We start from the raw sequence: 17821 nt of genomic DNA on the forward strand, positions 1-17821 counted from the left end.
GACTCCATCCATAGTAATTCTGATTCAGTAGATTTTTTTGTTTAAAAGCTTCCCATGTGATTTGGCGTGTAGCCTGTTTTGGAAAACACCTGTGCACACGATGCCTGACACTGCCTTATATAACACAGTCATTACCAGTGTTCTCTTCCATTGTACTTGAACCTCTCCTGTGGCAGGGGCCCACCACCAAGAGGTACCTGTGTATGAAAATCCTTCCAACCATTCTTAGTATGCATTCTTTGATTCCCAGGTATCTGACACACAGGGCCCATTTACTCCTAAAATTGTTACGTGAACAGAACATCAGTTCCCCATAAACATGAAGACACATTTATCCTTTTCTACCAAGAAACAAGTATTAGGGCTCCTGGGTGGCTCAGCTGGTTGGGCAACTGACTTTGGCTCAGGTCATGATCTCACAGTTGTGGGTTCGAGCCCCACGTCAGGCTGTGCTGACAGCTCAGAGCCTGGAGCCTTCTTCAGATTCTGTGTCTCCCTCTCTCTCTGCCCCTTCCCCACTTGCACACTGTCTCTAGCTCTCAAAAATAAACATTTTATATGTATATATATATACATATATGAAATATACTATTTTACCATTTTTAGACACGTATCAGGAAAAAGGAAATAAATGATATTTTGAGTCTGTATTATCTAGGGCAAAGTTTACTACAGTGCTTGCTAGCAAAAGTGAAGGTTAGCTTAAAATGGGAAAAGTAGATGTTAAACTAAATGCCTTTCCCTTCAACCCTTTACCAGCAATCATTGTTTCACTAAGCTAGTAATATTTTATTAAGGGTATTTTTTTTATCTTTTGTTTCATTTGCTTGAGACCAATGAAAACAACAGTTATGAAAATTGAGCATTTATAAAACTTTAGTTGACATAAAGATTCAATAGTAAGCCTATTAAATTTTACTCAAAAGTACACTAAAATCAAATAAAAGCTGAGTTTTTACTAATGATATTAAGATGAGCAATTCATTTGTCCATTTCCTATATTTCCTTGTTTTAATTCTTTTCTATCACATTTCTAAAAACTTTTTTGTAATATTTGTTATTTTAAATTATCTATATATTGCTTCTCTGTCATCAGTTCAAATAATCAGAGGCAATGCAATCTGAATTTTGGGAAGAAAAGCATCTTATAAACTCCCATTGCTGTATGACATCCAGCAGTAGTCTCCATGATGTTTCCGCATGTCCCATAAAAATTAATCTTCAGTCTCTTGGTATCATGAACATATTTTCAATTAGCGATTTTCTTTCCTCCTAAATGAACATACAAATTGGGGGAGAATAAGTCGTGGGAGTAGGTCAAATGTGGTCCTTATCAGACCACACCATACATACTTAGCTGTGAAACCAACAAACTCTTAACATACCATCTCTTGTGCTAACAGCACATTGATGGTATTTCTCTCTTCAGAGACAAAACGAATGAAGCCTATTTTGCAGAACAGGAACTTTTATCTCCATGGAAACTGAAGGAAGGATATTTTGGGCACACAAAGAGGTGTTCAGGGCTACTGCTCCACTGTGTTCACTCCTACAGTTGCCCTCGGCAGGACTGACCCCTCTATGTTCTTCCTGTCCACCAGCTACTTCCTGCCTTTCCCTTCTTACCCAGCTTACATGCCTTGTGCATTATTTCAATCACTCCCGACCCTGTCATTTCACCTCAGCCATGTGACAAGCCCCAGCCCTAGGTGAATCCAACTCTCCACCTTCTCCGAGCCTGCCTCTGGACAGCAGAGCAGTGCTAGAGAAAAAGCCCACAGCCAGGCATTGCAAATTCATAATCCAGGATCTTAACTGGGGTACCAATTTCATCTGACAAGCTTAGCCTTTTGGCCTTTTCTAGTTAGCTTACTCTCACACTTCCTGTAACTAGTTAAAAACTTCTCCACTCTAGAGTGTGATGCTAAGTGAAATAAGCCATACAGAGAAAGACAGATACCATATGGTTTCACTCTTATATGGATCCTGAGAAACTTAACAGAAACCCATGGGGGAGGGGAAGGAAAAAAAAAGAGGTTAGAGTGGGAGAGAGCCAAAGCATAAGAGACTGTTAAAAACTGAGAACAAACTGAGGGTTGATGGGGGGTGGGAGGGAGGGGAGGGTGGGGGATGGGTATTGAGGAGGGCACCTTTTGGGATGAGCACTGGGTGTTGTATGGAAACCAATTTGACAATAAATTTCATATATTGGAAAAAAAAAAAAAGAAAACATTAAAAAAAAAAAACAAAAACAAAACTTCTCCACTCTATTATTCAATGAATAATGAGTGCCTGTGAGGTACCAGGCAGTCTTCTAGATACTAATATACTACAGTGAACGTAATAGATGAAATCCCTACTCTCGTCAAGCACACACTTAATGGACACAGACAATTAACAACATAAATAAGGAAAAATATCTTAAATGCCATTAAGGAAAATAAAGAAGGGGGTTATAGAGTGCTGGAGAGGTTGTAGTTAGAAAAATGTTTTTGAAATACAATTTAACTATGGAAAAAAAGTCAATAAGTGTACAACTTGCTGGATTTTCACAAGTTGAAACATCCTATAACTTATAAAAGAGCTGGGAAAGGCCCCACTGAAAAAAATGCCATTTAAGCAGAGACCTGAGAGAAAGGGAGTGAGGCAGTTGAAAATCTAAGGGAAGAGCATTCCAGACAGGGGAAATGGCCAGTGCAAAGGCCCTGAGGTAGCAGCTTGTGAGTTTGGGGAAGCAAGGAGACCAGTGTAGCTGGAATGCAGTGAAGGATGGAAGAGTCATAAAAGACGAGATCAGAGATGTAATGAGGACCAGATTGTATAGAACCTTGTGGGCAACCAGAAGGACTGTGGTTTTTACTGAGTGACATAGAAAACCACTGGAGAATTTTAAGCAGGAGAGTCAGCAGTATCTATGCTGTAAATAGAGGAGGTCTGAGGACTGAAGCCTGAGGTACTGCAAGTTTCAGGTCAGAAATGAAGGGAAACCTACTAAAGCATTTAAAGAGTGGATGAGTGAACTAGAAAGGGTGGCAAGAAGGAAAATCAGGAAATTCGTATTATGGAAGGCCCACAAGGTGGTTATAATAATGAAATAGTGTTGAGTGCTGCAGATCGGGTGAGACGGGTCAGTGTTAACCTTGACAAGAGCAGTTTCAGAGAATCACTGGGGATGCATGCCTAACCGGAATGGGTTCAGGAGATCACCAGAGAAAGGATATGAAAATATAGAGCACTTTACTGAGGTGTTTAACTGTGAAAGGGAACAGAGAAATGGCACAGTACATGGGGAGAGTAAGGATTCAAAAGGACTATGGTGGATGTTGTGGTGAACGACTTAGATCTCAACGTTAGGACCAAGGTACTCATTCCCCCAGCACCTTTGAGTGCTGGCTGCTGATGGCTCACAGCTGCAGTGGTGCACACATTGCCTCTGGCTGTTTTACACTACTACAGAAGAGCCGACAGCACAGAGCTCACAAAGTCTGAAGTATTTACCATTTGACCTTTAACAGAAAAAGTCTGCCAACTCCTGCTTTAGTGGCTTCTTTAATGACAGAAGCTACATGTAGAATTTATCAAGTCATCAAGTGATAGCAAAATAAAGTAAAATGTCTAGCTCACTTCCTTTCTATACTATCCACAACATTCTCTGGTACCTGATGTCATAGCTAAAGAGAGATGCTTAGCTCAAGCAAAGGAGGGGAAAAGAAAAAAGTTCAGATTCCTACACTTGTTCTTCCTTCCAAATCTAGGCCCAATTTTGCCCACCTGTAAACTACGAACACACCGTAACTGAAATGCTAACTTCACAGAAGAATTTCAAAGAGCAGTGATAAAACAGTTTAAAAAGAAAACTTACTGGTATCAGGAAGAACACTAACCTAATTTAGGAGCAAAATTCTCAGTTCATATCCCTTATGAAACTTGTTTGTGGATTAACATTTTCTCTCAATTATCTGCATTTCTTTCTATGCTCCATTTTAAGAGTTTACAAAACTCAAATCTGCTATGGTTCTTTACTATTTCTTATCACATGTTCAAGCCAAATATATACACATGGCCAACTGTTGTCTGCTCTACTGTTTCTGAACTGTTTGTTGTAAGTATTAGTCTGCCCTCCCCAAACCAGGGAGTTTATGGCCTGAATTTTAAAAAGTCAGTCATAAAAAACTGCACCATCACTTTTCCTTTATTCTAGTCTGAACATATGCTGGAATTCAGGGTAACAATCAACATATTCCAAGAAAAGCACTTAAGGATAGAGTATGATCAACACCCATTAAAAGCCCCTAAACCTACTTATTAGCCATCAAATCTTCCAGAGTCTCAAACTCCATCTGTAAAATGGCATTAACACTGACTGTTGAAGTTTATATACAATTAGAATATAAGCATGCTATCTCACAGCATCTGAAAATATGAATGAAGCCTGCTAATGCAGTGAATGCCAGCACAAATCACTTCTAACCACCTTGTACCAAACACTAACCATTAACAATAAATAGCACTTCCCAATGGCAGGCATGGTGCTAACTGCTCCTTTTGCATTCTCTTACCTTACACTTATACACTTTGAAGTGGACAAATGTTCCTACTATGCTAATCTTACAGGTAAAGAAAATGAGGTATAGCGGTTTACTTGCTAAAAGGCATTCATCTCCTGACTGTTGGAATCAGGACTCAAAATCAGGTCTGCATGTCTTTAGAGTCAGTGATTGTGACCACGGTGCTAAATACTGCACCTCTTTAGGTCAGGAATGGACATAAATTACTAACATGAAACACAGCATCACAGGGTAAAAATACACGCTGTTCAGGTAAAGATAGTAGATTGAGCACATGCACCTACTTCCATTCCCTCCCAAAATTCCATTAAATGACAGCAAAGATTTTTGTTTTAAGCCATGAACCTAAATGAATGGAAAAAGAGAAGAGGAGATAACAGCAAAAAGAAGTTGGAAAGCGGATGGACAAGTAGTAATTAACATGGCAGACCCAAGAAAACTGAATCCTGAGTCAGCAGTAGACAAGCAAAACAAACAACTCAATTTACATCACAGAATCCTTAAAAGGTTCAGAAACTGGTGTCTTCATAGACCTTTGGAAGTAGGAATGAAGGGGTAGGCACTAAAGTAAGAACTGGTTGAAGGTTTAAGTATTCAGAATGCTCTCTGCAACTTACAGTTAAGCAGCCTCTTTTCCCTAGCTCCCTCCCCAAATCAGAAGTTTACTTTCTGAAAAGGGTAAAATAGAGGGTTCTTTGGATTGTGGGATGCCAGGCAGTTATGGGCACAGGTACTGTACTCAATACAGAGACTCAGTGAGCAAATGCATACTGGACAGGAGATAAACAAGATACAAGATACAGAAACAAAAGATCCAACATGGAAAACAAGGAAAAGGAATTCCCAGGATTGTGGTAAAGGGAGATCCCAGAATAGAGCCATCCACCAGGCACAGGCGACTATAGTCCAGACTGAGACAGGTCAGAAAGCTCCAGGAAAGACTTAATCGGGAAGACGAAACAGCACACTTGATGAAACTGAACACTGTGAACAATGTAGATATATGGCAAAGAGTATAGCTGATTCAGTTTTTAAGTTCATAGAAAATGAAGCCTCGGAAAACCCGAAAGATGTACAGGAAGGAAAACAAACATGGGCGCCCGGCTCAGTCAGTTAAGCATCTAACTCCTTCCTGGTTTTGGCTAAGGTCATCTCAGGGTCAGTGGGTTTGAGCCCTGAGTCAGGCTCCGTGCTCATGACACAAAGCCTGCTTGGAATTCTGTCTTCCTCTCTATCTGCCCTTCTCCTGCATGTGCACGCTCTCTCTCTCAAAAATAAACATTAAAAAAAGAAAACTGGCATTTAGAGTCCTCATGAAATTAATTCAAACGAAAGCACACAAATAAGTACATTGGAAGGAAGAAGAAATGAGAAGAGATAAGAGCGCTGGAAGTAAGGATAGGAAAGAGAAGTCAGTAGGCAATGTCTACAACAGAAAAATCACAAAGTACCAATGCTAACATGCTATTCAGAGACAAAAGTAAATATAGTTACCTAAATATACCAATATGGCTACCTAATTTAGTTACCTAAAAAGAGGTGAATGTAAGTTGCCTCTACATAGAAAGTTAAGGACTGTCCTCTTCCCCTAACAAACTTAGAGAACTATTTGACTTAAATTATAGCAATTTTTTCCTTTGGTGGAACTATATATTCCCAGCATCAAGCAGTAATGTTGCCTTTCACAAAGACTGCTTAATAAAATAATTTCACTCTATCAGCATTAGCAAATCTTCCAGTCCAAAACAAGAGTAACTCAAATTAACGTAGTTTATAATAAACAATATTAGAGAGGTCTCACCAGTGATTGTTGGTCTGCAGCAAAAAGCAGGTTAAGAGAAATAAAATCCAATTTTTTTCTTAGTTGGTATTTTAATTAAAAATATAGACTAATGGTCCTTGGCTTAAATGTTGTTGTGGCTGTGTGCTGGCTTCTGTAAAATATAACTAATCAAAAGGAACTCTTCAACAAATATACTCCAGACAGAAGTAAAAAGGTAAACAGAAATGACTAACAAGACAGTGCTATTGCAGACATAATTCCCTTATAATTTATACTTGCTAAAAAATGGAGTTTAACATTACTTACAATTAATTATATCAACATTCACAGAGGCTGAACATCACAAGCATATGGGTGTACCATCACCACAAAATGTCTTTACTTCTCAAGCAGTTTTAAATTTTAGCTATGAAGGTCAGTTACCAGAGGCCAAACTTGTTCTTAATGAGTAGAATTTTTATGTCCATTCAGAGTCTCTTACATCTTTCGGGGCCTATTCATTTGCAGATAGGAGTAGAAGTTGTAACCGGGTTCCTCTTATCATGCATTCACATGTGATGTTCATCTTCATATGCTATCCAGTTTCTTTAGGATAAAAGGTGCTGAAAGAAAAATAAACATCCAGAATTTCAGATCTATTAGCCCATAAGTTATATTATGGAATTTGTAAGACTGGGGGGAAAATCTTACAGATTTAGATTTAGTTCAATACATTTTTTAAGTGACTCCAGACGATGGCCTGCACAACTCAGTAAGAGACCCCCTGTCTTTCCAGTGTCATGAAGCTCTGTCTATTCTAAGTTTTTCTTACACTGTATAAAATCTTTTCTCTGAAGTTCTCCCTCATAGGGCCATAAAGAGTAAATTCAATCCTCTTTCAAAGGACATTTTTTTATTCTGGGTAATTTAACTATCAAAGGAACAAAACACTTGAAGAAACAAATTGGCATTTTCCACCTTTTAAAACCTATTTGAAAAAAGGCAGAAAGTGGGAGAAAACACTTAACTAGGTAATGAGGAGAGCCAGACACACATTTAGGTTCTCCCAATGATTAGCTATATATCACTTATGCAATCCAGATCACCTATGATATAGGTGAACTACTTCAGTTCAGAGAGAGAGAATGTGTGTGCACCCATGGAGTAGGAGCAGAGAGAGACTCTTAAGGAGGCTCCACGCCCAGAACGGAGCCAGAAACCTGAGCTGAAATCAAGAGCCAGATGCTTAACCGACTGAGCCAACCAGGTGCCCCAGTCCTACTTCAGTGCTTATGGGGGTCTGGTAGGATGGTACACACAGAAATGTCTAGAAAAAAAAATGCTGTCATAGGGAGCTAAAGAAGTGATATTATTGTCCTGTGTAAAAGCGCTGTGGCCAAAATAAGCACACGAAAAGAAGTTTAACATTACTAGTCACTAGGAAAATGCAAATTAAAACTACAGTGACCTACCACCTCACACCTATTAGGATGGCTACAATCAAACTGTCGGCAAGGATGTGGAAAACTTGGAACCCTTGTGCACTGTTTGTGGGAATGGAAAATGGTACAACTGCTTTGGATCAGAGTGTGGTGGGTCCTAGGAAATTAAAAATAGGGCTATCTGTAGACCCATGTTAGAGCAGCATTATTCACAGTAGCTAAAATGTAGAAGCAACCCGAATCCAAAAACAGATGACTGGAGAAGCAAAAATGGTATACGACGGAATATTACTCAGTCTTAAAAAGAGATTCTGACATACGCTATGACATGGAGGAACCTTAGGGACCTTACGTGAAGTGAAATAAGCCATTTACAAAAAGACAAATACTGTATGATTCCACTTATGAGATCCTTAAAGAGATGTCAAAATCATAGAGACAAAGCTTCAGTTTTACAAGATAAAGAGTTCTAGAGATGGATGGTGATGGTTGTACAACATTATGCATGTATTCAATACCACTAAACTACACACTTAAAAATATTTAAGATGATAAATTTTACCACAATAAATTAAATTTTTAAAAAAAGGGGAGGAGGCTGTGTGGCCAAAAGAGCTGCCAGAAGTATCTTCTCAATACCCGTAACGAAAGTAATAAAACATATTGTTAATATTAAACTGAAGATATTGAGATCTGTTGAAGGCTGACAAAGTTGGCAATATTCCCGGGTATCTCTACTAATTCTTATCAGACAAAACTGAAACATCCATCAGGTGAATGGATAAAAATGTGGCATATCCACACAATGGAATGTTATTTGGCAATAAAAAGGAAGGAAATACTAATACACGCTACAATATGGATGAACTTTGAAAACATCATGGAAAATGAAATAAGCTAGACACAAAAAGTCACGTATTCTACAATTCCATTGGTATGAAATGTCCAGAATAGGCAAATCCATAAACATGGAAAGTAGATTAGTGGCTGCTAAGGGAAAGGGAAAGGGGAAAATAGTGAACAGTTAATGGGCATGGAGTTCACTTTAGAGTTAAAATGTTCTAAAATGGATCGTAGTGATGATTGCAAACTCTGACCATGCTAAGAACCATTCATTATACACTTTATTTTTTAAATTGCTTTTATTTTAAAGTATAATTGACATACAGTATCCCTATTAGTTTCAGGTGTACATCAAAGTGATTCACAATAACTCTGGTTACCACAAGAAATTATTATAGTATTATTCTCTATGCTGTACATTGCACCCCTGTGACTTCTTTTATAACTGGAAGTTTGTACCTTTTAATCCCCTCCCCCTATTTTGTCTATTCCCCACCCTATTCCCCACTGGCAACCACCAGTTTGTCTATTTATGAGTCTGTTTCTGTTTTGTTTGTTCATTTGTTTTTTTAAATGCTTATTTGTTTTTGAGAGAGTGAGCACAAGCAGGGGAAGGGCAGAGAGAGAGGGGGACAGAGGATTCAAAGCAGGCTCTGTGGACAGCAGAGAGCCTGATGTGGGTTTGAACTCACAAACTGCGAGACCACGACCTGAGCCAAAGTCAGATGCTTAACTGACTGAGCCGCCCAGGTGCCCTGTTCATTTGTTTTCAAAGATTCCATATATAAGTGGAATCATGGCATTCATCCTTCTCTGATTTCACTTAGCATAATAACCTATAGGTTGGTTGCAAATGGCAAGGTTTCATTTTATGGCTAAGTAATATTCCACTGTATATACACATCTTCTTTATCCATTTATTGGTAGACACTTAGGTTGAACTGTACACTTTAAATGGGTGAACCATATATTATGAAGTACATCTCAATTTTAAAAGTGGCAATGTGGAACAGTATTCTGTAAGTTTTTTAAAAGAAAACCAATTCATATCAGATACAAAGGTGACTGAAAAGAAGCAAGTATTTTACTGGCAGCTAAGTCAACAAAAAAAAGGTAAGAGGAGAAAGTTGGGAGTTGCAAAAAGCTGTTGGAGGAGGACGACTTGGGAGTTTCTATTCAGCAGGGCTCCCTCTCCTGGGGAAGCAGAGTAGTAGCATAGTCAGTAAAGGGTTACCAGGCTTCAGGAGCTCTGGCCTAGGCCAACGTGAGCCTTCTACAGGGTGACCTTGGAATGCCTTCATCCCTGCCAGCAATACACAGCAAGGTGCAATGAAGAGTACTGAACTGAGAACGGGGTATGTGTGTGTGAGCAAATAACTTCTGAGAGGCGTATCAATAAAACTACAGAAGTGACCTACAAAGCCCAGATCTAATATTCAGCGTGCCTTTAACGCTGATGTTTTGCGTTAAGACCCCCTTTGAAGGGTGAGTTCTCACTTGCAAAAGGGATATATAGAATCTTTGGCCCGGCCTCCTTCACAGCGCTGTCAAACAAGTTTCTGCCAAACATAAATTCAAATAAGCCTTCAGGTATTATTATTAATGCTATAAACTCCTATCCTTTTATTCTCATTCCTTAAAAACCAAAACAAAACACCGCAATTATTTATTTCACCCTGTGTATTAACAAGCAAAACTTCTTGTATTTCAGAGATCAGCACTGAAGGGAGGAAACCTGGTAGTAGGAGCTCTGGATTCTAGACCAAGATCACTCACTGAATCGCTGAGTGACCTTGAGCCAGCCATTTCTCTGCTCTGGATCTCCGTTTCTGTCGACAAAACGTGGGAGCAGCTAAGGAATGGGGGGGGGTATAATCCCTTGAGGCTCTTTCAATTCAAGCTCTCCTAAGGCAGGGCGAAGCTGGACGATAACCCTCGCAGTCCGGACCACCGCGTGCACTTCTGTACCCAGACCCCGACCCGCAGACCCTAAGCCACGCATGCGCCCGCCACTCTCGACGCGCAAGTCCCACGCTCCCTGCGACCGCCCAGCTCACTCCGCTCAAGGGCCCCCAAGGACTATAGGACCACAGTTAGGTGGGTGGTGTCCGCGAGCTTCCCGCTAGTCTCACGGCCGCAGCCTGGAAGGACACTCACTGACTCGCAGCAGGGCCACGTAGATGAGGAAGTTCCGTATGGAGGAGATCACATCCTCGCGCATCTTCCGTTTCATCTCCTCGGGGTCCAGCTTCGGCGCGAGGCCCTCGATTCGGAACATGCCGGCTTTCCTTTTTGCACTACCACCTACCACGTTCTGCTTCTCTCAGCGACTGCCCGGCACCCGGAACTCTGTCCTATCCCATTTCCTGTTCCCGCCCCTTCGTTTTCGCGCGCGGCGACGGGAGGTTGCGAGGGACAATCCTCGTTCGGACAGCGAGGTTCTGCAGGGGGCTGTCTGAAGGGGGCGGTCGCAGTCTTAGGGAGAGGTCCCCCTGGCTGTTTACACCTTCGTCTTGAGCTGGGCGCGCCACACCGCAAAGTGCCTTTACACCTCAGAGGGGCCAAGCACGTAGATACCACTATAAATAATAATAATTACCGTTCTACGCCGTGAACTGGATATTAAAACCTTCATTTCCTAGATGAGAAAACTAAAGCACAGAAAGCTTTAAAAACAACTTGCCTCCAAATACTTTAAAATACCTTAGAGGCGAAAAAAGTGATGAGGAGGGAAAATGAAACGGTATTAGCAAAACGTTGTAAATTGCTTAAGCTTGTGATTAACATATTGTTTTAATTTAGTCCATTTTGAGTATGTTTGAAATTTTTCATAAGTTAAAACAAAAAGATGAAGATGATGACACTTGCTTGAGACTACACAACTAGTGAATGCAGTAGGTTTGTTTTTTTTTTAATATTTATTTATTTTGGGGAGACAGAGAGATAGAGTGCAAGCAGGCAAGGGGTAGAGGGAGAGAGACACAGAATCTGAAGCAGGCTCGGAGCTCCAAGCTGTCAGCACATAGCCCTACGCGGGGCTGGAACCCACCAAGCACGGGATCATGACCTGGGCCCAAGACGGTCGTCTGACCAACTGAGCCACCCAAGCACCCCAATGCAGTAGGTTTTTTAAATAAATGTTATTGTCATCCCCATTTTATTATTCACACATTTATTTTTAAAAATGAGCTCTAGGTCCAACCTGGGGCTTAAACTCTGGACCCTAAGATCAAGAGTCACATGCTGTACTGACAGAGCCAGCCAGGTGCCCCTGCAGTAGGGTTTTATATTTAGACTTGTGGGACCCAAGCATAAAAGTTTTCAACTCCATATTATTGCCGTATTCTCATTTCTGGTTTTAAGTGATCCTTACAAATTATAATGTCGGTCCAGTAATATAGTATATATAAAACAAATTCAGCTCCCTTCAACATTTTACAAATGAGGAGAGGGAGGCTGAGAAACCAAGTGCACTGCTTAAAGTCATTCCGCTAGTGATAGGCAGGGGCAGGGTTCTAATGCAGGTAATCATAATGCCAAGTTGAATTCTCTTTCCCTTGCACCTCTGTTAGTCTTTAACGGTTAGTGCCTTCCTGGATGGGAATCACTGGACTCAGGAGGTAGAGGTTTAGTGCAATCAGATTTCCTGCCACAGATTCATCAAAACAGCACTGCCCCAAATTTGCATGCCAACTACCCGTATATCATTTTTAGACACAAATTAGATAACTGAATTGCTCACATATTTCAAAACCAGAATGTACCTTCTAGATTGCCCACTGCATAGCAACAATGGATTTTGGATAAATTAGAACAGTAATTTACTGTGATAACTGATCGCTAAAGCATTGCTGCCCACCTTCCTGGTTGACAGAATATAAAACATTGGGGCAAGAAAGAGAACTCATCTGTGCATTCAGGCTTTAGTAACCCCTTCTATCTATAATTCATGCAGTGGAATAGCAGAGGCAATTCTGGAATGGGAGGGGCTGACTCCCAAGGAATAGCCTCCATCCAACACTTTGAGAGTGTTGAAAGCCTGCACTGATGCTGGAAAGCGGCAGGGGCTGTGGAAAGAACCTGAACAGGAAGACTGGAGACATGGCCTCTAGATTTGGCACTGACACTATCAAGCCATGTGACGAAGGACAAGTCTCTCTTTCACTGCAACTCCATTTCTTTAGAAGAAGAGAGAAGGGAGAAGATATGATTAAGTGCTCTTGAGAGTCCATTTCAGTTCTAACAGTCTAAGCATTTTGAATTCTAATTGTGTCGTTTAGGGCATTCTGGTCTGAAGTATATGGATATCAAAATAATATCAAATGTGGTCAGACGTCAGAACAGTCAGTGTGTATTTTCTGGGGTAGGGAGACTGTAACAATAAGGTACATCTCATCCGTCTGAATAGTGAGGCAAAATGAGTTGGCAAGGAATGAGTTCTTACGTGTGCCAGTAACTTAGATCCCTAATGCTGAGTTTAGAAAAACAGCCCTCCTATGGAACTACCAGTTTTTCTTTACTGAGATGCTTTTGAGTAACTTGCCTGGATTCACAGGGAACCAAAGAAGGAAGAAATTAGCAGAAAATCGTGTATCTTGGTAAAAAGACCCAATTTTTAGCATTTGAATTTTATTCATCCAATGCTGTATAAAGCAGCACTTGACCTGACAGGTGATGTGGAGGCAACTAGCTGACCTGATAAAAGGCAACATTACTCTCCTAACAATTCTCTTAGAGAGGCTTTGTGCTTGCCAGCCTACCAGTAGAGAGACAGGAAGGTAGTGGATAGAAATAAGGAACAGTTGGTCTTGAGGTGAGGAACTGGTTCTGGATACAATCTAGGAGGGCAAACTGCTCCTGAACTATTTCAGAAATGTTCATCCTGGGGGCAGCCAGGTGATTCGGTCGGTCGAGTGTCTGACTCTCGATTTCAGCTCAGGTTCCAGCATTGTGAGAGTGAGCCCCTGCGTTGGACTCCACACTGGGTATGGAGCCTGCTTGGGATTCTCTCTCTCTCTCTCTCTCTCTCTCTCTCTCTCTCTCTCTCTCTCTCTCTCTCTCTTTCTCTCTGCCACTCCCCCACTCTCACTCTCTCTGTGTCTCTCAAAATAAATAGGTAAATATTAAGAAAAAACAAAAAGAAATGTTCATCCTGATGAAGTCTGTCTTCCCCTTGCCTGGCTCTTCTAACTTGTAATGGAGGAAACTCATTAAAAGAGGTTAGGCTCCTTTCTTTGTCTTTCTTTAGTGCCCCTCCTTTTTTGGGGGTGGCATGTAGGTGGTGGTTCGTTTAAGTGAGGCAAACGGAGAGAATGTACTTCAGAAAGTTAACACTGGAGTGAGCTGTGGCACAGCTTGGACTATTCATTTTCTTCCTCATTGCAATGATCAGGGGTTTGGGACTGATCTTTAAAATCACTTGCAGCTCAAAAATGCTGAAATTATATGTTCATCTTTTCCTGTTCTTCCTTCATAACCTTGCATTAAAGGCTAAAAGCAAAGGATTTCCTATGATTTTGCCATGAAAAGCAAAAATAAAAACTATACACACATAATTTAATATTGATATTTGTGTTAGTCTGATCATAGAGGAAATGGTAGCTGATGTCATAGCCTGTCTTGTTTTCCATTTTGATCCCAGGAGGACTTTAGGAGCTATTTCCTTTGCCTCAACTTCCCAGACACTACAGCACACAAACATACAGTGGGCACAATTTATCCATGAGAAAATTAAATGCTTTAATTTCCATCATTGGGGAGGAATTTGTATTTATAAGATCAGAGATTGACAGATGATTCATGATTGGGGAATAATTCCAACATGTAATCACAGGAACCTTGTGGTTTCTAATGTATAGGGAGCTATAGGCCTTGGGAATTGAATAGTTGAACCCCTTCATCTGACAGATAAGGATACTGAGGTCCAGAAGGAACCTAGTTAGAAGTAGAGCTAGTTGGAACTGAGGTAGGTTTCCGGGCTCCCAGTTTAGCACTTTTCACCATTACCTTGCAGCTTTAATACTTTGTGGATATTCTCATTGATGATCTTCCTCTCAGAGGTAGGGACTGGAAGAATGGGGTGTTGTTCAACCTCAGCTTGGGAGGGACAGGATAAAGCCTTGCTGCTCTTCATCAAGAGGCTGATGGCAGTCCTTCTTTCCATGTTTCCACCCCTATCACCGGTAGCTAATCTGGACTGTTCTGTTATCCAGCTGCACACCTCTCCTTCCTCATTCCTTCAGGAGATGAACATAGGCTGGTGTTCCCAAAATAAACTTTGTTTTGAAGTCCACTTAGGACCCGACATGAACGAAACAAAGATTGGGACAAGCAAAGGATTACTCTGTGATAGATGTTAACTGGAGTCCTCACCCAGCAGATGGGATAACTTACTTCTAGAAAGTACTGCTCAGCAAGAGTCATCTTCAGGAAGAGGGACTTTTGGACTTTAACAGATGAGTAGAATTTTGATAACCTTCACCTCCCTGGTATTGGCTTTCCATAATACCCTATTCTCTGTTCTAATTTGGGGGGCTTTGTTGTCTGGATGATTCATGAGTATTTGATCTTTCAAAGTAGACTGTAAGCACCTCAAGTACAAGGAACATGCACTTTAATCCTCCAAACACCTGAGGACAGGTATTTATACATAGTAAAAACTCAGAAAGTACCCCCTGAGTGGATGAATGAATGAACGAATGAACTTCGTATCTGCTAACTTTTCAAATTAAAAAATCAGTTGCATATTACATTGAGAGGAAATTATCCCCCAAAGAAACTTACCCAAAATTCTACATAATATTTTAATTTAGTGATTTGTTTTTCACTGTTTTTGTACAGTGTGTTTTTGTTTGCCTAAATAAAAATCAGGTAAATAATTGGGGTGCCTGGGTGGCTCAGTTGGTTGAGAGACTGACTTTGGCTCAGGTCATGATCTCATGGTTTGTGAGTTCGAGCCCCGCGTCGGGCTCTGTGCTGACAGCTCAGAGCCTGGAGCCTGCTTCTGATTCTGTGTCTCCCTCTCTCTCTGCCCCTCCCTCACTCATGCTCTGTCTCTCTCTGTCTCAGAAATAAATAAACATTAAAAAAAATTTTTTTTAAATAAAAAAAAATCATGTAAATAATCTTATCATAGGCAAAAAGAATGAACCTTAACATTTACTTGCTTTATTTATAGCCATACAATTATATGAAACCCATTTTATGCTTTTAATAACTTCTTTTTCCACAAAATTACTTGTTTACTTTTATGAAATTTAGAAAATACATAATTAAGGGAAAAAGAAGAAAAGAACAGTCCCCTATAATCCCACAACCACTATTGACACATTGATGATCATTCTTTCAGCCTTTCTATTTCTATTGTACACATATGTAGTTCTTTCTCTTTCTCTGTGTGTGTTTGTGTGTGTGTGTGTGTGCGTGTGTGTGTGTATACACCATGTATGTATGTATGGACCATATAGTATATGATATTTTAACTTGCATTTTTCATTTTAAGTTATATTGACTATCATCCTATATCTTTAAATATTCTTTACACATTCTTCCAAACATCTCTAGACCTTTGAGAACTACAAACAGAGGATGGGAAATTTTGTTTGTTTTTAGAAGAGGTTTGCTTCCTTGTGCTATAAATTCTAATTATTTTGTAGCAGGAAAAGTAAAACATACACAAAGCTTAGTTTGCATTGACAGTATTTTTTTTAACTTTTAATGTTTATTTTTTTTGCGAGAGAGAGAGAGAGAGAGAGGGAGACAGGGTATGAGCAGGGGAAGGGCAGAGAGAGAGGGGGACACAGAATCCAAAGCAGGCTCCAAGCTCTGAGCTGTCAGCACAGAACCCAACGCGGGGCTCCAACTCATGAACCCTGAGATCATGACCTGAACCGAAGTTGGAATCTTAACTGACTGAGTCACCCAGGCGCCCCAGCATTGACAGTATTTAGAGCACATGATAATTGCCAGCCATCTCCCTGCAGAGATTAGAGAGTTGATTTTGTCACCACTCCCATTCCACGCCCATTACACAAAAACACATGTATATGCTGTGGAACTATGTTTATACCGCTTGGTATAGTTTCTTATTTTTCAATAAAAAGTGCCTTTTTCTTGACTGTAGTGTTATAGGCGCTCGATTAATATTTATACAGTGAAAGAAGGGGATTTATTGATTCAATGATTATAGGTGCACCTTCTACACTGATAGACAAGCTCTCATCCATGTCAAGAGCCCTTTGACAAAGCAAAAAGTGAGCTCTTTATTTCCAACCTCCACAGGAAACAAAGGTAAGGCTATCAGTATCTATTCTCCACACCCTGTCCCTAACATTTTCAGGATGACAGACCTGCCTGATAAAAGCCAATGCATAGATACACACAAGCATATTTTCTTATCTTAGAAAAAAAAACAACCCAGAGAGCTTCCTAAAGGTAGCAATACCTTTTGTTATTGCATATTACAGTTGAATTGCTATGCATTGTACACATCGTAAATGAAGGAACATGCCAATCTTCCCATCATGTAATGTTTAGAATTCAGTTGGGGAGAATAAAGGCCAGGCCTTATTAAGTGAAAACGTGTCCTAACTATCTGTTCCAGAGGATCTCTCAAAGTCCTTGTCTGGCGCTTGGCCCCTACCTCCAACATCCCTGCTTCTACTTCAACATGACAGTGGCAGTGAGCTCACCACACAGTGGGCAGTTCCATCCATCTGCAGATAGGCAGCTCTTCTCCTTAGAGCCAAATCTGCCTCTCTCTACCATGTTCCCACTGGTTCTAGTTATGCCTTCCACAGTGTCAAAAGCAAGTCCGATCATTCTTCCTTATAGATGTATAAAGGCAGCTGGGTCTTCCTTGATGCTCATTGTCTCCAGGCTAAAAATAATTTTTGCAAAATTCTCTTAGAATTTTCCAGTTTTCCCTTATCTACCATGTTAACTTTTCCAGTTAGCAATGATGGAGTGATTTACTCTGAGCTATCTGGCCTCACCCCCTCCCCAGTAATTGCTTTCCCAACCCCACCCCCTTATCTCTCACAACAAAGGGGACGTATTGGGTCCTTGGCAAGGACCTCTGAGATTCAAAACCAGAAACTCTTTATTCCTTACTCAGAATTATCCTTGAATAAGAAGCGTGTGCCTGGGTTATCTGTCTCTTCCCTCAGAATGCTCACAGTGGTGGACGGAATTCCTTGACCATTTTA

The 17821-nt window shown here is 40.5% G+C and overlaps 1 protein-coding gene across 9 annotated transcripts; it reads right to left on the reverse strand.

The window, feature by feature from the left end:
• Positions 1 to 849: 849 nt before the first annotated feature.
• Positions 850 to 10971, reverse strand: TOMM5 (translocase of outer mitochondrial membrane 5). Of its 9 annotated transcripts, none has more exons than XM_042964884.1 (4): positions 10773 to 10971; positions 6833 to 6953; positions 6370 to 6502; positions 850 to 1272 (listed from the first exon to the last, which is right to left on the reverse strand). In XM_042964884.1, the coding sequence occupies exons 1-2, from the start codon at positions 10891 to 10893 to the stop codon at positions 6919 to 6921; spliced, it is 156 nt and encodes a 51-aa protein (XP_042820818.1). In that variant the 5' UTR covers positions 10894 to 10971; the 3' UTR covers positions 850 to 1272; positions 6370 to 6502; positions 6833 to 6918. The 9 variants fall into 9 exon arrangements, with proteins under 9 accessions (XP_042820818.1, XP_042820819.1, XP_042820815.1 ...); XM_042964885.1 differs by having other exon boundaries at positions 6370 to 6515; XM_042964881.1 differs by having other exon boundaries at positions 6775 to 6953.
• Positions 10972 to 17821: the final 6850 nt, after the last annotated feature.

Source organism: Panthera tigris, chromosome D4 (genome assembly GCF_018350195.1).
Source record: "Panthera tigris isolate Pti1 chromosome D4, P.tigris_Pti1_mat1.1, whole genome shotgun sequence".
In the NCBI taxonomy this organism is placed as follows: Eukaryota; Metazoa; Chordata; class Mammalia; order Carnivora; family Felidae; genus Panthera; species Panthera tigris.